We start from the raw sequence: 22,282 nt of genomic DNA on the forward strand, positions 1-22,282 counted from the left end.
ATGATTCTCATGTCATAAAATATTCCGAGTCTTCTTTTTCTTTGATTTTTAGGGTTAACCTACCCATTTCTGCGCACTCCAATATTTCTTTTTATTATAATCTCATCAGTAGGGGTTTCTTCATTTTTCCAGTATTGTGCATATACGATCCTGGCTGCTGTTAAAATATGTAGAATTAAATACGCACTTCCTTTATTATTCTATTCTGGTAACATGCCCAACAGAAATCGCTCAGGTTTCAAGTCTATGCGTTGTTTTGTCATAGTTTCCAGCCGTATATGAATTTTCTTCCAATATTTTTTTTGTTTTGGGACATGTCCACCACATATGATAAAATGAACCTTGTATTTGATTACAGCTTCTGATGGGCTAAAGCAGGTTTATATGGAGAACCCAAGTAAACATGGCACACAGTACATGAACTCAGGAAGATAGAAGTAACTTTCCTTCTCTTAGCGGTAAGGGACTGAAATATTCTGTTGACCCCTCTCCCAAGGCTGCCCCAATCTTACCTTTTTTGACCTTCTCAGAGACGACATACGGCTGAGCGGCGTTGGAAAAATGCCTATAATACTACATCTCTATAGGGCCGTGATGGCACAGCTATGGCGGGCGTGCCACAGGTGGCACGCAGACCGGCACATGAGCCATCAGCTCCAGCATGACTGTGCATGCCAGCCAGCTGATTTTCAGCCTTCCAGGGGGCTCGGGGAGGCTGATTTTGCTCTACCCAAGCTCCAGAGACTTTCAGGAAGCCTGGGGAGGGTGAAAACAGCCTCTCCCGATCCCTCTGAAGGCCCTCTGGAAGTTGGAAATAGATCATTTCCGAACTTCCAGTAGGCCCATTGGGCCCATTTTTCGCCACCCCCAGACTCCGGAGGCTTTCCTGGAGCCTGGGGAGAGCGAAAGCAGTTTCCCCCATGCCGGAAATACTAAGCTCAGCTTGAAGTGAGTAGTGCGATGCACCTGGGGAGTGCCGGGGGGGGGGGGGTTGTACATGCATGCACACGTGGGGATGCACTTTGCATTATGGATGTCGGCACATTCTCACCCTATTGTGCACGCACCCTCGCATTTTTGGCACCTAACAACAAAATGGGCCTGTGATGGGAACACGGTTAGCCATCACTAAGGTGACCAGACGTCCAGATTTCAGTGGGGTAGTCACGATTTATAACAATTTGTCCCGTGTCCCGGAGTGTTTTTAAAAAGTCCCGATTTTCTGACTTCATGTTGAAAGCCCAGTGGATTTGCTTAAGAAATCCTAACCGGGGCAAGACAAAAGACACCCTGTCTAACCTCTCTCTCTCTCTGTCTCAGTACTTTCATTGAAGATATTAAAATGTTAAAGCAAGAAAACGGACCCCCCCCTGCCCCTTTTACTCACTTTTATAAGAAAAGATGACCCAGTACCATAGAGCTCCAGGAAATACTTGGCTAGAGAGGTAGTGAGTGTTCCTTCCTGGATTTTCCAGAGGGGAGGGACATGGAGGTTGGAGGTCGGCTCGTGTGGGAAAAATGGTGGCAAAGTTTCTTTGAAAAATATTTCCCTGACTAATTTCACCATTTTAATTTGTTCAGTTCTTTGTATTAACATCTACATCATTCTGGATTGACTTGGAGTGCTCACTTGTGCCTGCTGGTAAGTGAGCTGGGTTTTTTTCTTTTATTTTTTTAATGTATTTTAAAATAATATTTTATTTATTGTGCATAGGATTTTTTTAAATATTTTTATTCTGTGTGGATTCTTTTTTTAAATTATCTTAGACTATTTAAAAAAAGATTCTATCCAAAATAAATTGAAGTGAAACCATTTTTAAAAATTCTATGCACAATAATTTGAAATGTTTTACTTCAATTTATTCTGTGTGGATTCTTTTTTTAAATTGTCTTAAGACTATTTAAAAAAAGATTCTATCCAAAATACAAAATACCAGCTGCAGTTATTCACTTAAGAACTGTGGCAAGAAAGGTGGTATAATGGGCTTATTGACCAAAGTTACAATGGCATTGAAAAAAGTGACTGATGACCATTTTTCACACTTAGCGACCATTTTCACACTTAGCGATCATTGCAGTATCCTCATGGTCACGTGATCAAAATTTTGATGTTTGGCAACAGTTACAATTTATATTTGTAAATTGTAGTTATGTTGAAATAAAAAAAATATTACAATACTATTTTTGCGTTGTATGAAAATTTTTGTTGCTCCATATAAAATTTTTAATCAAGCCCCCCCCCCCCCCCCCGGTCAAAAGTGTCCCTCTTTACCAATCTGAAAATCTGGTCACCTTAGCCATCACTGCTATAGGGCCTTCCCCGCAGAATTTCCTAAACAGACCAAACTTAGAAAACTGCTTCGCAGTTCCACAATTTATAAGCAATTGAAGGGAAAATATCTTCTTAGTTGCTTGCATTGTCAAATAAATGTTTTTCCTTACCAAAAGGGCAAGCAAATGAGCTTGCAAATAAAAACTTTTTTCCCCTAGTATTTTGTTTTGTAAAGCAAAACCACAGCACTTGAAGACTAGGCCCTGGAGGGTAGAAAAGACTTTTTTCCCCCTTCGTGAAACTTCAAAGTAAGAAGAGAAACACCTCCCATTACTTATGGCCGTGCTTTATTTGTTCTGACAACTGAAATCCCACGACTCACAAATGTTCAGGCTTGATGAACAGAGTTAAGCCCGGTAACTACTGGACTCTGAAACAAGGGAAATCCAACTTTTTTTTTAAAAAAGGCAATCCTAAAATTCTCCTAGAGAGAAAAGCCAGGAAAACAAGCTTGTCACTGCCTTTCAAAGAAGGTGGCAATCAATCAAGGGTGTTTGCGGAGATAATCTTCGGGTTTTAGTCCTCCCGAGATGGAAACCAAAGGGAACCAATCATAAAATGAGATGGCAAAGTTTTAATTTTTAAAAGTGTCATCCATTAAATGGTGAAGAAATCCCTGCCTGTGTTTTGATGTAAGCATCACTCACAGGCTTGTTTAATTTCATTTATTTGTTTGCTTTAAACTTTGCTTTTCTGCTGGAGATAGGATGGGAGGCCGCTAAGAAAATTAAAAATAAACAAATAATTTTAAAAAAGGGAAAATGCAAGCACAACTAAGAGAACAGATGGAAGTGTTACTGATGGAGCCACGTCTTCCAGTTCTTTGGGGCATTTGGTCTATTCCACCATAACTAGTCTTTCCATTTATTTGGTTTATATGCTGCCTGTTTCATTATCAGAATCATATAAAAATTAAACAAAGACTACAAACAGTATCTTCTCCACCAGGCACTTCTAGCACGGCATGTTCCCGTGGTGCAGCCCACCCAAGAACACAGAATACACCTCAATAAATCAATAAGTAAAAAAGAAATCCCTAAACCCAATAAGAAATAAACTAACAAACATATCCTCCTAAGGGTAAAGGTAAAGCTTCTCCTTGCACATATGTGCTAGTCGTTCCCGATCCAAGGGGGCGGTGCTCATCTCTGTTTCAAAGCCAAATAGCTAGCGGTGACCGAAGGCATCTGACGGTGTGATCATGTGGCCAGCATGACTAAACGCCAAAGGAGCACTTCCCACCAAAGTGGCCCCTATTTTTCTACTTGCATTTTTACATGCTTTCGAAGTGCTCGAAGCATATATGTGTGTATGTGTGTATATATCAGTGGTGGGTTGCAGGTGGTACACCCCGGTACGGGTGTACCGGAACCTGCCCGGAGCACCGGATACCGTTCTGGTACTGTGCACCGGAGGGCCCACCTGCCCGCCTGAGCTCCTTACTGGTCTTTTAAGTCTTTGGCATTTTCTGCGCACGCACATGGCGTGTACAGCGCCTACATGATTTTCCGCTGAGCAGCTGGAGCATTGCGGAGGCTCACGGAGGCGCTAAGATGCCGCCGAGCCCATTCCAACTGTATCGGTTGGATACAGCCGGGCCCATTCCAACTGTATCGGTTGGAATGGGATCCAGAACCCACCATTGGTAAACACACACACACACACACACATATCAGGGGTGGGTTGCCGATTTGCGTGCAAAAAAAAATTGAAAAGGAAAAAAAATTCATTTCTGCAATGAAATTTGTTCTGCACCTGTGCAGAACCAAAAATCAAGCTGGCAGCACCGTAGGAGAAGCAGTTCGGGGGCATGGCAGGCCTGGGTCGCTACCAGTTCCAGGGACCTAGGCTGCCCAGGACGCCAAGTTACTACCTATTCGGGCAAGTCTGCAGGAAGCTATTCAACAATATTTTCATTGTCAATTCTGCTGCTGGTTGCTCTTCCTCTTGTCATTAGCTTGGTCTTGTTTATATTTAATTCTGGTCTCATTTTTTTTCCACTGTGCTCTTGTCATGCAGATCATTTGCCTGTGCAGCTAACAGAATAGTGTTATTAGAATATTAGCATCAAAATGTTGATGCTTTTTCCTCCAATTTGGGAACGGCTCATCTTCTTCCAATTTAGCCAACCTCTCTCTATATTCTATATATGGGCTGAATAAACAAGGGGAGAACATACAAGCTTGTTACACTCCTTTGCCAGTCTTTTTCTCCATGTTTTGTGCATATACCGTGGCTCCCTCACTTGAGGATCATTGAATGTTCTGAAACTTTAATTGTTCTTCCACATTTGACATAGTTAATAAAATCGAAGGCTTTTCTAAAATCAATGGACCACACCCTAAACTCTTTCTTTTTTAACAGTTCTTGGTTTCCTTCAGTGTTTCAGTACTGAATTTGTAAAATAAATGAATATTAAAATATACCAGAATACAAGTATTGAGGAGTCTGGACGGAAGCAAAGAAAAACATAATGTACAGAAATCTTGCAGATTTGGAGATCCCGTTCAGAGTTTTTTTTAAGATGGGGAGGGGCACATTTTGCGGTCACTCTCTCTCAGCCCAACAGGGTTATCATTGTGGGGAAAATAGGAGGAGGAAGGAATAAAAGTGTTCACCTTCTTGAGTTATTTATAAAAAATAAAATAAAGGTGAGGTAAGAGAAAGACAGAGAGAGAAAGACTTGGAATTTTAAGGTAGCAATCATAAAACACTGATTTACTGGTTATCAGGTAGATGCTCTTCCAGGGCATGCTATACAATCTGTTAAATGTTTGGCATCTGATGACAACTCAATAGCAAGATTCTGACAGAGGGTACTTTATCCTTTTATTGAAAGGGAAACTGTCACAGACATTTTGATAACAAGTCTTCTACTTCTAAGAAACCTGCTTCCCCATCATTGAGTTCACTTGAGTAGAGCTTTCTCTGCTTCCTTGATAACCACCCTTTGATGAAGAAGAGACGTAACTAACCCTTCACCAGCTAATGGAAGAATCTCCAGATGTTATGAACTTGCAGTCTTATCTTTCTTCTTTCCTTGGCTTTGAAAAGACTATTAATCATCTCTGTTACCTTTGCTATTTTTTCACTTGGTATATAGGTAAGAATCCGTTTAGTTTTCCTTGGGTTCATTTAAAACAAAAATTAAACAACAACAACAACAACGGAGAAAGCAATAATGTCTCAGGGTACTGATTTGGGATGCCAACCTCATCATTCATTCCCTTATTCTTTCATCTGATGTGTATCCCATCCTTCATTCAGCATGTCAGAGTGTGCACAGTGTGACTACTATTTTGAGACAACACAGGAGCAAAATACAGTACACAGAGGTTTGTCTTTCAAACAATGGTTTATCTACAAGGTGTGTGTGTATGCGTATAATATACATACATACATACATACATACATACATACATACATACATACATAGTGTCACAACCCCTGGTAAGCCCCAATTATGGGAGGAAGCTAACAGCTTCCATTATCTGTCAATCGGCTCATCACAAGAGTCCATCACGACAGAAACCCAATATTTTTACTGTTGCCTTTGTTACACATTTTGTGTTATATTTGTGCTGATAAATAAATAAAGGGAGACTAGTATAGATCTATTTCAAGCTATTTAGCTCTCATCAGCTAGCCATACCCTTATTGGGATATATACATATACACACACATACACACATACATACACACACACACACACACACACACACCATGTTTCCTAAAAGCATGACAAGGACTTATTTTCTTTTGCCACCCCCCCCCCCCCACAAAATAAGCACTTGGTTTTATTTTGGGGGGGGGGGGGGTTATTATTTTTGAGGTGTAGGAGACAGCGAGCGTGGTCACCTCATGGCTGCTGCTGGGTCGCAATATTTTCAGGGAGGGCTTATATTCAGGGAAACAGGGTACATACATACACACACACACACACACACTAGGCAAAACCAAGCAATCAATCAACCTTCAAGTACCCGGAAGCAGACATGGAACGAGAGACCGCCCTCACAGGGCCTCTCTTATATAGACAGCCTCTTAAAGTGATAACCTGCTGACTCATTCTTATTGCATCATCTCGGTTTACAGCCTTACAGCAGCTGGTCAGCTATGAAATCATCATTACCTTAACATAGCAGCTCAAGTGCTTCTCTGTTTGAATAAAGCTGTTTAAGTTTACCTCAGGCGCCTCCTGTCTCGTCAATCCCTCGGTCCACTCCATATAGTATACCTGCTCTTTCACCCTGTTTCTCCCCAACAATCCTGTAAGGAAGGTTGGGCTGAGAAAGAATGAGTGGTTGAAAATCACCCAGTGAACCTTTATAGTTGGCAGGGGTGGGGGGGCTAAAATCTGGCTTCCTCTGTTCCTAGAGGAAACTTTCCCTACTCCTGATATAGTTTTTAATAGTTTTAGACCAGCCTTCCAAAACCTGGCACCTTCCAGATGTCTAAATTTCAAATTGTAGAATTCCTTAGTTAGTATAGTATAGTCATTGCTGGGATACAATTCCAGTACTTCTGAAGGCATAAGAATGGGGACGTACAATTTGGCATTTGGTTAATAAATGGAGAAACACCTTTCAGAACAGAACAGAATAACAGAGTTGGAAGGGACCTCGGAGGTCTTATAGTCCAACCTCCCGCTCCAGCAGGAGACTCTATGCCAGTGATGGCTAACCGTTTTGTCCTCACATGCTGAAAGCGTATGTGCGCGACAACACACGTGCATGTTCCCACACCCATAATGCAATGCAAGTGTGACACACACACATCCTGCGCATGCATGCACAACCCCCTCCCCCTCCGTGCCCTGTTTTGGGTCTAGCAGGCCTCCCTGAAGCCTCCTGGGGCCAACAATGGGGCACACGGAAACACCCCCTGGCCATTTTGGGCCTAGTAATCCCCCTCATGCTTCTCTTTCCCCCGCACATGAGCATGCAATCTCCCTCCCCCACGCATGTATGTGCAACCCCCTGCCCCTCACACATGTCTGTGCATCGCCCGTGTCTGCAGCAGAGAGCTGAAAATCAGCTGGCCGGCAGAAGGCCAACATCTATCTCACTTAGCAACAGAAATCTTGGGCTCAATTGTGGTTGTAAGTCAAGGACTACAGGTGACTTTCCCCCCATCCAATATAATGTTTTCCTCCTGCTTATTTTCAACAATTTGCAAAATAATTCAAAGTAAAGATAAACTAACTCAGCTAACTAAAAAATGGTTTTCCTTTTTCTTTGGAATTTTCATTTGTGCAGCGTACTAAAAACAGTTTTAAGGATTGGTTCAAGAGTGCAAAGCATCACCCTGATTCTTTCTAAAATCCGAACTCCTTGTATGCATGTAATTAAATAATATATATTTCCTACGACAATCGAGAAAGTGAAAAATACAGAACAATAGAAAATTTAAGTGTTCCTCTCTCAGAAATTTTAACATCAGAAATCAGCAGTTAAATTACAGCTTAATTTAAAAAAACATGGCAGAGGAAAGTAATATTCACTAATTTGTTTATTCTACTTACCGTATTTTTCGGCGTATAAGATGCACTCCCCACACACACACAGACACAAAGTGGGTGGAAATGTCTGTGCATCTTATACAACAAATATTGCCAAAGCCCCGCTCATCTGCCGGTCCACACCCTTTGGCTGTTTTCAGCCTCTGCATGCTCCATTTACAGCCCATTCCAGGTTGCATCTTATATAGCAAATGTTGCCAAAGCCCCACCCACCTGCCAGCCCCCATCCTTTGGCTGTTCTTGGCCTCTGCGAGTCGTATTTTTAGCCTCCGCATGCCCCGTTTATGGCCCTTTCCAGGCTGCGGGGATTGCCATAGCCTGTCACTGCTGATCTCTACATCCACGTGCCACATTTTCAGCCTCCACACGCCCTGTTTTTGGCTGGTTCCAGGCAGCAGGGATCGACGGCGGTGGTGGTGGTGATTGCTGCTGCCTGGAACAGGCTGAAACTGTGACACGCAGAGACCGAAAACTGGCTGTGCGGAGACCGAAAACGCAAAGTGCAGAGGCCGAAAATGCACAGAAGCGGCGATCAGCAACAATGTGCTGTGGTGATCCCCACAGCCTAGATTGGGTCTAAAATGGATCACGTGGAGACCAAAAATGGGATGCGTGGAGGCCAAAAAGACAACACTTGGAGGCACTGATGGGCTGTGACGATCCCCGCAGCCTGGAACAACTGATTGGCCATATTCCAGGGGGCTAATCCAATCGGCAATCAGCTGCTCATGCTGAATCAGGCTGCATGAAGCTGACCAGCCTATTTGCTACAAGGATGCTAGCCAGACGAATACTGATAGATGCTGGTAGGCAGAGGCAGAATTTTTTTTTTTCTTCCCCAAAAACCTAATGTGCATCTTATACTCCGGAGCATCTTATACTGTGAAAAATATGATATATGCCTTCTGCTGATCCAACTGAATAAAGTAGCTTACATTTAAATTTTACAAGAATAAACAGATAAAAAACAAATTGATTAAAATACAAACAGAAAACACATCACTTATTTTTGAAAACAGAAAGACGTAGCTACATTAAGCAATGACTTTTGTAGCTTAATGGGGAAATTTTAAAAGGATCCCTTGAATTAAATTCCTTTTTTTAAAAAAAATCCTTTCAATTCATTCCCAAAGGCTGGAAGATGTATTATTGTGTGTCTCCAGAACCAAGAGAAAAAGAGCATTGTATTTTGTGTTCAAGCTCCCCCTAGAGGAGCTAAAAATTATTCTATGTCTCCCGAGCATCTTGCCGGAAAATCCATTACAAATGAGACAAAGCATTGTTCTTCCCTCTTTTTTTTTCCGTACCAATTTATCAGAGATACTTTGCACAAAAATATACACTGTGATATCTCAGCACTTGATGAGCTGAATGACTTCTCCAAAGTCTATGCAGAGTTGTTGGAATACACCTGGTCACTCACAAGGCTAAGGAGGGTCAGGCCTGATAAATACTTTGAACACCACTAGGAAATCCAAGGATGTCTATCCAAGACCATTTCCATACTTTTATTTTTTATTTTGGTGTCATCAAGTCAGGTGTTCTGACCCAGGCTTCCTTAGAAAGCAAGAAGCAAACGTTTTGGTCTTTTATTTACATGACTGTGAATTCCCTTCATTCACAGTCAGCAAGACTTTAGCAAACAGTCTTTCAGAGGAATGTTTATCCACATGCACCTTATCTGGATTGGAGGGTGCAAGATAACTAGTTTCCAAACGCAGGGCAAGGCAAAACTTGACACAGAGTCTCTTATCATCACCAATAGAACGTTCCACTCTTGACACCACCGAATGAATGAATGGTTTCCTGCAAAAGGCAACTCCCCGTTCGTTCCTCTTTTGTTTCCTCTGGGAGGGGTCAATCACCTCCAAGTTGTGGTTTTACTCATAAGTCGACCCTGCTTTCTTAGTTGTTCTTGTCTTCTGGCAGCTCTGCGCAGGCACACACTGGGAACAGGCTCCAGCTGTTCCTCTGCCTTGCTGCTGTCTAGCTCCCTCTTTGCCTCCAACACAGAGCCCTCATCTGAGCTTTCCTCAGCCCTCAGGACCAGCCCATGTTCCTCCCCAACTTCCTAACTGTCTGACTCTGCTGCCAGCAAAATGCAAGGACAAGCCTGCAGTTTTCCTGGCAAGGTTTTTCAGAAGTGGCTTGCCATTGCCTTTGTTCTAGGGATGAGAAGAATGACTGGCCCAAGGTCACTCAACTGGCTTCGTGACTAAGGTGGGACTAGAACTCTTAGCTTATGCCTTAACTATTACACCAAACTAGTCCCATGCTACAGCTATAAAGCATATCAATGGTGGGTTGCAGGTGGTACGCCCCGGTACGGGTGTACCAGAGCCTACCCGGAACACCAGGTACCGTTCTGGCACGGTGCTCCGGAGTGCCCACCCACCTGTCCAAGCTCCTTACCTGTGTTTTAAGGCTTCCGCGAATGTGCTTGGGTCATACAGCGCTTGTGTGACACTCCGCTGAGCAGCTGGAGCGTCGTGGAGGCTCACGGAGGCGGTAAGATGCATGTGTGCGCTGCACACATCCATGTGGATGCCGCTGGGCCCATTCTAACCATACCAGTTGGAACGGGATCTGGAACCCACCACTGAAGCATATGTAAACATGTCCATGAAGTTACCAAGAATCAAGCATGAATCAAAGGAGACATCTATTTAGAAGTGACTTTCTAAAATCCATATTGAATGTACTTTTTTTTTTAAAAAAAACTAATACATAGACATGTAGACATTTTGAATTATAAATAACTGGGGGGGGGGGAAGCAACAAGAGACAGAGAAAAGAGCAATTACATGAAAAGCATAATTTCTAATCTTTTGGAGAGATGTGCCCATATTGTAAATTCATATGCAATATTTCCATCTTAGCAGTGATTGCATAAATAGACTTGATGTATTAGTATAACTTTGTTAACCTAGATAAAAACCAAGAATGAGTGAAATGAATTTTAATCAAAGGGATCTTGAAGAATTTTTACTGCTGGGTTTATTTTTCAGCCATGGTTATTTTCCACAGTTTTAACAATCACTGATCAAAAGAAATGTTTTCCAGTGTTTTACTAGGATTAATCTGGCAGGCCAAAAAAAAACCCAAACAAAATATAAATTAATTTCATGTATCCTATAATTGTATAAGTTCTGGAAAAAAAATAGGTCACAAAGTGACATTATCATTAATTATTGAAGACTGTTAAGCAATATTTTCCATTTCCTCCTAAATTTCCGAACCAAATGAGTAACTAAATGGACAAAGCCACCAGGAACATTCAGCATTACTGTAATGCCATTACAATCCCTCCAGCACCATTTACTAAGCCTTTGATTAATACAATGCAGTTTTATGTGAATTTCGGATAAACTATACATTTTTTTATAGCCAGTTCTTGTTTTATGGGCAAGCCACTTACTTCAAGTGGGATGATTAAGGAATTTGATTTTTTTTAGAAATTCTACTTTGTAAAGAATAGACTAATGTGTAGATGATGGCTTAGCAATGCAACTTCTTGTGTAGTTTCCTCAGTTCTTCACTGCAGCTTTCTACAATCTAAACCAGGGGTCAGCAACCCGTGGCTCTGGAGCCGCATGTGGGCTTTTTCATCCCTCTGCTGTGACTCCCGGTTGCCAGTTGGCGCCATAATTTTGAGAGGAGCTTCTGGTTGAGAAGAGGGAAAGCACAGAACTCTAGGAGGAGATTCTATGGCAAGAGGCAGGTTTTCCAATCAGCTCCACAATTGATAGGGCTTCCAGTTAGGACAGGTAGAGGAAAAAGGACACTGCGCTAGGAGGAGAATTTATGGTGGGGGAACTGGACTTCCGGTTGGCTCCATAATTGAACAGGGGGGGGGGGCTTCCGGTTAGGACCTTTGTGGCTCTTTTGAGTGTTTAAGGTTGCCAGTCCCTAGTCAAAACTCATTAAAAGACTCTCCCAGCAATTTGAAAGCATGCAAATGTGAATAGATTAATAGGAACCACTCAATGGTGGGAACACCATTTTGTTTTTTGCTTCTGCACATGCGCAGAAACATTTTTTACTACTGTGCATGCACGTGTAACGTGCATCAAGCGGCGCGCATGCAAAGCGCATCCCTGAGCAAACTGTCAGTAACAGAAGTTGGAACCCACCACTGATCTAGAGCATATCTACAAGAGCAGTTCAAGTCACAGAATCTGGGGACTAAAAAAAGGAGGACAATGTCTGGGGAATTAGTCAAAAATGATACATGAATCCTACTCAGATTTTCCAATGCAGCTTTACTCATGATTTGTATCAAGGGAATAGATGCATAGCTTATGCAACATCACTCTTCTTGCAATTTCATACAATTATTCTCTTCCACTTTGTTTTTTTTTTATAAAATTGCATTGAGATGAAGAAAGTGTTGTTCAATTGTATTGCTGAATTGCCATTGTGTTTCTTTTTACTGGGTATGTTTTATATATTTTTCTTAAGTAAGCCTTTGAGAGTCATTCTGATTGTGGCAGCATAGAAATATATCTAATAAATGTTCCTGGGAGGACAGATCTCAGGCTATTTTATGAATCAGAGTCTTTTCAAAAATACGATAAAAAAATAGGCACGTTTGCTAATCTTCTATCTGTATATATCACTTTTATAGCAAAATGTCTTTGTTTTTAGAAACTTTCGTCCCCAAATAAATTATCTGAATTATTAAGAGCATAGTTATTTAACTACACGTAGTAAGGTTATACATTTAGGCAAGAAAAACAAAATGCACAGGTACAATATATGTGGTACCTTGCTCAATAGTAGCAATTGTGAGAGGGATCTTGGAGTCCTAGTGGACAACCATTTAAATATGAGCCAGCTGTTTGCAGCAGCTGCCAAAAAAGCCAACACAGTTCTAGGCTACGTAAACGGAGAGATAGAATCAAGATCACGTGAAGTGTTAATACCACTTTATAATGCCATGGTAAGGCCAAATGTGGAATACTGCATCCAGTTTTGATCACCATGATGTAAAAAAGATGTGGAGACTCTAGAAAGAGTGCAGAGAAGAGCAATAAAGATGATTAGGGGACTGGAGGCTAAAACATATGAAGAACGGTTGCAGGAACTGGGTATGTCTAGTTTAATGAAAAGAAGGACTAGGGGAGACATAATAGCAGTGTTCCAATATCTCAGGGGCTGCCACAAAGAAGAGGGAGTCTAACAATTCTCCAAAGCACCTGAGGGTAGGAGAAGAAGCAATGGGTGGAAACTAATCAAGGAGAGAAGCAACTTAGAACTAAGGAGAAATTTCCTGACAGAACAATTAATCAATTTGCCTCCAGAAGTTGTGAATGCTCCAACACTGGAAGTTTTTAAGATGTTGGATAACCATTTGTCTGAAGTGGTGTAGGGTTTCCTGCCTAAGCAGGGGGTGGACTAGAAGACCTCCAAGGTCCCTTCCAACTCTGTTATTCTATTCTGTTCTATTCTACACTTCAGAGTAATGGCAAACAGAGGATACATACAGAATATACTTCCTGATGGGTCTATGTTAACCACTGTAAAAGGAATATAAACGGGGAATTTTGGCCACCATGTGCCCCATTTTCCACCCATTCCAATCCCCGCTGCCCGGAATGGGTGGAAAATGGGGCATGCAGAGGCCGAAAATGGGGTGCAGGGAGGTGGCAACAGGCTATGGCAATCCCTGCAGCCTGAAACAGCTGGTGGTTGGGAGGCCGATCCAACCGACAATCAGCTGCTTGTGCTAATCAGGCTGTGCTGAAATTGAAACTGAAACACGCTGTTTGCTGCAAGGAGGCAAATTGCTGGGAGGCAGAGGCAGATTTTTTTTCTTGTTTTCCTCCCCAAAAGCTAGGTGTGTCTTATACTTCGGAGCGTCTTATACTCTGAACAATATGGTATTTCTTCCTGTCCTCAAACTGCTCCAAGGAATCACATCAATTTTATCAAACTGAACCCCTATATAAAACAAGTTTCACATTTATGGCATTAGAAGAAATTAAACATGCACATCTGTTCTAAAATGAAATAAATTTGATATTTTCATACTTTACCAGTTATGTCATGCTGTTTGAACGACTCACTGTAGATTTGATATTGACTGGGGCAATGTTTCTTCAACCACTTGCATACATCTTGCTGTGTCCAAAGGGCCACTGGCTTGGTCAGCTTCACAATATGAAACTGGAAACATAAAATAAGTTAAACAAAAGTTAGGCCAATCATTTTACTTGCAGTTCACATATTCCACCTGCATTTTGTACATCATCATCAGCCGGGATGGGCAAACCCTGGAGAGCTAAATTTTCTACTTTGTACAAACAGGTCAAGCACGAAAGGATTATGATTAATCAGACACTTCTTCATACGGCTAGCAATTAATAAAGCATGGATATCAGAGAGATTTCAGACTTGGAAGGAAGGTAAAGAAATCTCAAATTCAATTCAAGTAACAATTTGGGTGATCAGCAAACATCTCAGACTCATCTCTGTGGATTCTCTTTATGCTACAAAGAAAATATGGGATGCTGAAATATCAGCCTTTGGAAAGTTGATCTCAGCAATGTTAATAGTTGTCTGTTGTGGCCCAGCAGGAGCTGTTGGAGCTGCCACCACACTCTGACAGCGAGGGGCCCTATGAGTTGGCTCTGGAGGATGTGGAGGACCCTGGACAGGGTTCTGACTCCGAGCAGGGCGCAGAGAGGTTGGTTGGCCACCAGGAGGCACCTGAGCCTTGGATTAGTATGTGGGAGACAAGGGAGAGTGAGCCGGATGCCAGCAGTGAGTTGTTCCTGGATGCCCAGCACCGAAGAGCTAATAGGCGTCAGGAACAGTTGTGCAAGTACAGGAGGTAACTTATCTTTGGCTCAGAGTGTGTGTTGGTGTGGGACGAGGGGGATCAGAACAATTGTCTATGTAGAAGATGCTTCTGCCAACCTAGCAATTCAAAAGCATGTAAAAATGTGAGTAGAAAAATAGGGACCACCTTTGGTGGGAAGGTAACAGTGTTCCATGCGCCTTCGGCATTTAATCATGCCAGCCCCATGACCACAGAGACATCTTCGGACAGTGCTGGCTCTTCGCCTTTGAAACGGAGATTAACACCACCCCCTAGAGTCAATAAAACTAGCATATATGTTCAAGGGGAACATTTACCTTTACCTATGTAAGAGATGACCAGGCTGAGTCCAAGGGAGGGGTCAAGCATGTCATCAGTTTGGAGTCCCTTCCGCTCATGAGATCTAAATCCAGCCCTCCCTGAATTCTGTTGACTCTTATCTACCGCCAATTTCCCCTGACCATTAGTAGTTCAGATTCTTGTTCAGAGCTAGCATGAAATAAACAACCCTTGTTCCTGATTTCTTGTGCCTAAGAGTCTTCCCATCCAAGAATCCTTGGAAATAATAGCTTTGGGGAGATGTCTGTCCATCATTCTCTTTCTGGGATCTAAAATCTTCAGGTATTTATGTGCATGAATCCATAATCAGAGTTGTCTCTGCTTCATGGCACTTGGCAGAATTTGGGAGTGGTTGCCCATGAGAAAAAAAAGCAGATTGACCTGGGGCTTTTGCCTTTTCCAAACTGGCAAGTAATGGCCTACTAGAAATAGCAATAGCACTTAGACTTATATACTGCTTCATAGTGCTTTACTATGAAGAGAGGGCTCTCTTTAAGTGGTTAACAGAGTCAGCCTATTGCCCCCAATAATCTGGGTCCTCATTTTACCCACCTTAGAAGGATGGAAGGCTGAGTCAATCTTGAGCCTGGTGAGATTTGAACTGCCAAATTGCAGGCAGTCAGCAGAAGTAGCCTGCAGTACTGCACTCTAACTACTGCACCACTGCAGCTCACACTAGCCCTGCTTTTGTGAGTTATTGCCGCTGGGACTTTTGTATCACTAAAGCAATTTTAGCTGACTAATTGGATGAGTTTTAATTCATTGGGAAACTGATTAAGGTGTAGGAAACCATTGATGAAAAGGAAAAATGGTCTTTCCTCTACACCCCCCCTTTGAAAAATACCAGATGTTCCCAGATGTGCTGAAAAGTTGTTGCTGAGAAAAAAGAGGGAGATATGCCCCTTTTTTAGACACTCTTAGTGTCGGAAATCTGGTTTGCTGTGGAGTAGAGCCTCAGCATTTGACATGAATCAGGCAATGACAGAATAAATCAGGGGTGTCCAACCTTGGTAACTCCCAGAATTCCCCAGCCAGCCATGGATAACCATGTAGTAGACAATATAGGGCTGTTTAGACCTATTCTCTGAATCCATAACGAGGCAGTTTCCTCTTATCCTGACTCAGCAAGAGTATATGACAAATGGGTGAAGAAATGTTGCCTGGAAAGCACCAAGTAAATTCATTGGGGCACAATAATGAAACAAGAGTAAGGAGTGAGATATAAAAAAAGCAATGAAACCAAAACAATAGAAAGTTTCAGAACCATAAGATTTAAAAAGGAAAGGTTAAAAGTTGAGAAAGCTGGTGGGGAGGGAAGTGATTAAGAAGGAATAAGATGTAAAGGATTTTTTAAAAATCTATCTTTTTGGCAATCCTTCATTGACTAACCTCATCCCAGATCATCTTAGCAAGCTCCTAGCCAATCTTGGTTGACCTTAAAAAGATGAATAGAAACAGATCTGGTTAATACTAAGGTGGCAGACCAGAGGTGGGTTCCTACCGATTCACACCGGTTCAGTGGAATTGGTAGTGAAAATGGTGACTGGGTCTCCGAACCAGTAGGGACGACATGCTCGCCATGTTGAGGTGGCACAGTGGTTAGGGTGCAATACTGCAGGCCACTTCAGCTGACTGTTATCTGCAGTTCTGTGGTTCAAACCTCACCGGCTCAAGGTTGACTCAGCCTTCCATCCTTCCGAGGTGGGTGAAATGAGGACCCAGACTGTGGGGGCAATTTGCTGACTCAATTTGCTAAAGAATCTGTAAACCGCTTAGAGAGGGCTGAAAGCCCTATGAAGCGGTATATAAGCCTAATAAATAAATAAATAAATAAATAAATAAATAAATAAATAAATAAATAAATAAATAAATAAATATCCGCAAACTGGTTCCCCGGTCGCCGCGACATCTTTTTTTGACCTTTTTAAATGTTCTGCGCATGCACAGACCTATTAATAGGCAACTGCACACACACACAAACACACACACATACATACACAAAATCACACACACACTGAACCGGCAGTAATGCCGACAGAAACCCACCCTTGTGGGAGACCATCCAAAAATATTGGGGCTGTAGCAGAGGTGGTATTCAGCCGGTTCGAACCACTTCGCCTAAACCGGTAGTGCAAATCGTGGGTGGGCTTGCCCTATTTAGGAACTTTTTCAAGCTGTGTGCATGCATGCAAGCCGCGTGTGCAATCAAAGTGAAAGCACGGAAGGCTGCATGGATGGGGCAAGTGTGCTCACATTTGTGAACCGGTAGGGAAAATAAGTGAATACCACCCCAGGCTGTAAGTTAGTTCGGGAAGTCAAGAAACAATTCCTAAAGAGAGGAACAGCAACCCATTTTTTGTAAGGCTGCCATTGAGTTATTTGAGAAACGTCACTTTGAGTTTGGCAAATCCTGGCTAAAGGATTTAATGTTGAAAGTCAGAGATTTATAGCCAAGTGATGGTCCTGGCATTCTAGCCATGACCAAGAACACGGTATAAGAGCCTGGATTTAAAACTTGACTCAAGAGTGCTTTTACCTAATCTCAGATCACAAAAGATTATAAAAACGAGTGCCAGTATGTAAATTTGTGCACAGAAATGGACCAGCAGCCAGCACAATTGTTTAAGAATACTAAAAAGGTTCCAATGAGCGCTTAGGGGAAGTAGGGAACCATGCCAAAGGACTAAATATGCATTCATGTTTACAAGTCTATTTGGGCTGGATTATAGTATTTTTATAGATTAAAGCCATGGAGCAATTATGCTGCTCTGCAACATCATTATTAAGAGTCCATAGAGCATTTCCTGTTTCTTCTTCTTTCCTACATGTAGCATTTAAGAGAGCCAACTTCTTACTTTTAAAAGATAAGCCAATGATGCGCCATTCTTCCCAGACCGTTTAAGAAATCATCTCTTTACAAAACAGAGCCACACCTTCCTAGGAAGCTGTGGCCAGATGATGTGAATTATTGCTGCATTAAACAGCAGGAAGAGGGTGGTAACTGAATATGTAACTGAAGTTGCCAAAACATGCAGATTTAATACTGGAAGAACTCATCTAAACAGCCTGATTTCCACAGCATGAAAACACCCCACTTACATTTGCAAAGAACATGTCCTCATAACAATGCCTCCATCTCATAAGCAACTCATTATTTAGGCAGTATAAACCTGGCCCAAAGTGTACGGGCCAAAAGATGGTATTTTTACAATTAATGTAACTGGAAAACATGTCATGTGGACACCCAAGAGTTGTCTTGGGTGGTTAGAGATCTGCTGGACTCCCAACAGACCCACAGGAGGATTGTCTACTCCAGTAGCGGGTTCCGGATCCTGTTCCAACCGATGCAGTTGGAATGGGCCTGGCGTCACCTACATGGATATGTGCGGTGTGTACATGCATCGTACCTGCCTGCGATGCCTCCGCAAGCCTCCGCAACACTCCAGCTGCTCAGTGGAGCATTGTGCAGGCGCCATACGTGCCATGCATGTCCGCGGAAGTGTCAAAGGCTTAAAGGACAGGTAAGGAGCTCGGGCGGGCAGGTGGGCCATCCGGAGCACCATAGGAGAACGGTACCCGGTGCTTTGGGCAGGCTCCAGTACGCCTGTACCGGGATGTACCACCTGCAACCCACCACTGGTCTACTCCCATCTACCTCCAAAATAACAACTCTTGCTTCATCTGCCCTCCTGTTATCCTACGAAAGTATTGGCAAACCTTTTCAGCACCAGGAGCACCAGAGACCGGAAGAGCAGTCGCTGAATGCTCATGCACATACCAGGTAGTTGCTCTTCCGGTTTCCAGCATGCACATGCATGCCGGCCACCTGGTCTTCCGGTTTCTATCACACATGTGCATGTGAAGCCCAGATGGCTGGTGTGCATGCCACAAACCAGAAGAACAGCTATCTGTTCACATGAGCGCGCGCATGTGTCATACCTTCCAGCGACGCCTTCACAAACCTCCGGGACGCTTCAGCTGCTTGACGGAGCATCGCGCAGGCACTGCATGCGTCATGCACGTGCACGGAAGCACCAAAGTCTTTAAAGGACAGGTAAGGAGCTCGGGTGGGTGGGCCTTCCAGAGCACCATACCGGAATGGAACCCGGTGCTCCGGGCAGGCTCCGATATGGCCGTACCGGGGCGTACCACCTTCAACCCACCACTGGTTCTATCCCATCCCATTCTATTCTATTCTATTCTATCCTCTTCTATCCCATCCCATCCCATCCCATTCTATTCTAATTGTTGTACTGCACCTACATCAACAATCTCACCAAAGTGTATGAATGGAAAGAGAATTTTCAATTTCTTTTTCTCCTACGTAGAATAAGAAGACACTCATGAAGTGGAGATTAAATGCTTCCAAACTCCATGCAAGAGAAACAAATTAATCACCCCATTTATTCCTCTCTTTGTGCATACAACTTTTAAATGTTATTACTTTTATTGTTTCAATTTATTGTATAGTGACTCATTAGTGTCCCATCATCATTGTTAATGCTGTAATTTTAAGCAGATATTCCGTAACTATCTCTCAATCTATTATGGGATTTTAAATTATAAGGCATTCTTGGATCAGACGCTGCAGTCAAATTAATCATTCTGGGCCACAATATTGCTTGAAATCCTTTTCTGGAGGTCAAGTTATGCTAGACAGATAATATATTCTGATGATATTTACCAGACAACCCATGTTAATTTCTTGCTTTCTTAATGTGCCCATTTCAAAATCTAGCTGTGAACTATATGCTGCCTCAAATTACGATCCTCATATTAAAACCCAGTGTTTTCCATCTTCTGTTAATTTTATTTAGCGTGTAAATTCTGCACATTGCCTAAACAACAGACAATACTGTGATGAGTAAGCATTTCTTTAAGTGTATACAGTCAAGGTTATTTTTAATCAGGCTACGCCGTTTCCTTGCAGTATTGATTATCTGAATTTCATACATCAGGTTCACGAGGAGATTTAATTGGATTGATTTCTTGCTTAGAGGTGCTGGAGAACATTAAGTCTTCTTGGGCTTCAGCTCTTTTCAGCCATTTATTTTTTATCGCTTCCAGTCGATATTCTGCTTTGCTGCTAAGCAGCTGCTCCACAGCTGTCAAATGCCCCCTTGGCCCCCTTCCCCTTAAACTCCATTGAATTATAGAAGAGAATACAGAGCAGTGTTTCTCAACCTGGGCACCTGGATGAATTTGCTGGCTGGGGAATTCTGGGAGTTAAAGTCCACCCAAGTCAACAGGTGTTCTTGAAAGTATTGCTGCCTCATCTACATAGAGTAGTACAAAGATATTATCTTCCACTACTTAAGTGGCTGCCACAGAGAAGATGAGGTTGACATTGTAGTGGTGGCCTGCGGAGCTGGCAGCAGAGTCAGATAGCGAGGGGGTTGGGGAGGAACAGGGGCTGGTCCCGAGGGCTGACGAAAGCTCAGACGACGACTCTGCATTGGAGGCAGAGAGGGAGCTAGACAGCAGAGAGGCAGAGGAACAGCTGGAGCCTATTCCCAGTGTGTGCATGCGCAGAGCTGCCAGAAGACAAGAACAACTAAGAAATCAGGGTCGACTCAAGCGTAGAGGTGATTGTCCCTTCCATAAGAACAAAAGAGGAACGAACAGGGAGTGGGCTTTTGCAGGAAACAATTTGTTCATCGGTCTGGAAAATTCTGTTTGTGAGAGACTCTGTACCAAGTTCTGCTTTGCTCTGTGTTTGGACATCAGTTATACGGCAGTGCTCCTAACGAGATAAGGTACATGTGGATAAATATTCCTCTGAAAGGGGTTGTTTGATAAGCCTTGCTGACTGTGAATGAAAGGAATTCAGAGTCATGTAAATAAAAGAGGTTTTGTTGGGACTAAGACTTTGCTCTTCTTTCTAAGGAAGCCTTGGCCAGAACAGATGTTTTCTCCAAAGCACCTAGGGCAGACGAGAAGGAATGCATGGAAGCTCCTTAAAGAGAGATTCAACCTGGAACTAAGGAGAAATTTACTGACACTGAGAACAATTAATCAGTGGGATGGCTTGTCTTCTGAGCTTATGGGTGCTTTATCACTGAAAGGTTTCAAGAAGAGATTGGACAACAATCTGTCTGGAATGTACAAGGTCTCCTGCTCAAGCAGGGGATGGTCTAGAAAGCCTACAAGGTCCCTTCTGATCCTATACTGCACACTGCACACCAGAACAACTAGACACAAGAAAAGTTTTTCCTGAACGTCATCACTCTGCTAAACAAATAATTCCCTCAACACTGTCAAACTATTTACTAAGTCTGCATTTCTATTAATCTTCTCATTGTTCCTATCACCCATCTCCTGCCACTTATCCTTACGATTTATAGTTATTGTTTCCTAGTATGATTTGATTGCTTATTTGTACCCTATGATTATCATTAAGTGTTGTACCTTATGATTCTTGATGAATGTATCTTGTCTTTTTATGTACACTGAGAGCACAGGCACCAAAGACAGATTCCTTGTGTGTCTATTCTATTCTATTCTATTCTTTCTATTCTATTCTAATTCTACTCTACTCTACTCTACTCTACTCTATCTACTCTACTCTACCCTACCCTATCTGTTCTGACCCCCTCCTCCGTCCAGTAACGAAAGCCGAGACAAGCTTAATTAGAATGTCCTTTAATAGCAAGACCAGAATCTCGGTACTGAAAGCCAAGCAAACAAACGGATAAGGTGTCAGGCCTGCAATTATAGAATTTTGGCCTGCCACACTTTCTCTTATTTCAATATGCTGTTTCATTAGCAAAGTCGATGGGAGGGGGGGATAGAAGGAGTAGGATTGTGAAATGTATTGTTTTCATTCTTTACTAGAAGCCAAGGTCATCCTTTGTCTCCGTACTTTGACACCTGACCGGAAGCAGCTGGGTGTGGATGCCAGTGTGGAAGAAGATTGGACCATGTGATGGATTGTGGGTGTGGGGACAAGATCATGAACTTTTAACTGGGTGGAATTCTGATGTCATTTCCAGTATTGGGATTTCATAGCACGATGCCAACATGTCTGTCTTATTAAATTGGAACCTTAAGGATAGTTTTGCCTTGGTCTCTGATTTAATTCTGCATGATATTTGGAATGCTGACATAAGGACCTTGGCAGCAAGTCCGACAAACCTTGGCAGCAATTCAGACAAACTTGGCAGCAATCCAGTTACGTTCTCTTTAGTCAAAGTGTTGACTTCTGCAAAAGGGGTGTGTCACAAGCAGTCTTTTTTATAGTCTGGAGAGGAGCCTCATGACCACCAGC

General features: G+C 42.5%; 1 protein-coding gene across 2 annotated transcripts in view; it reads right to left on the bottom strand.

Moving 5' to 3' along the window:
• SAMD12 (sterile alpha motif domain containing 12) overlaps positions 1-22,282 on the bottom strand; it is a 320,783-nt gene that overhangs the window by 217,181 nt on the left and 81,320 nt on the right. For both annotated transcript variants that reach the window (XM_032222835.1, XM_032222836.1), the window contains exon 3: positions 13,892-14,021. In XM_032222835.1, coding sequence (XP_032078726.1) covers positions 13,892-14,021 — 130 coding nt within the window. The remainder of the gene's footprint in view (positions 1-13,891; positions 14,022-22,282) is intronic.

This window comes from Thamnophis elegans, chromosome 8 (assembly GCF_009769535.1).
Source record: "Thamnophis elegans isolate rThaEle1 chromosome 8, rThaEle1.pri, whole genome shotgun sequence".
In the NCBI taxonomy this organism is placed as follows: domain Eukaryota; kingdom Metazoa; phylum Chordata; class Lepidosauria; order Squamata; family Colubridae; genus Thamnophis; species Thamnophis elegans.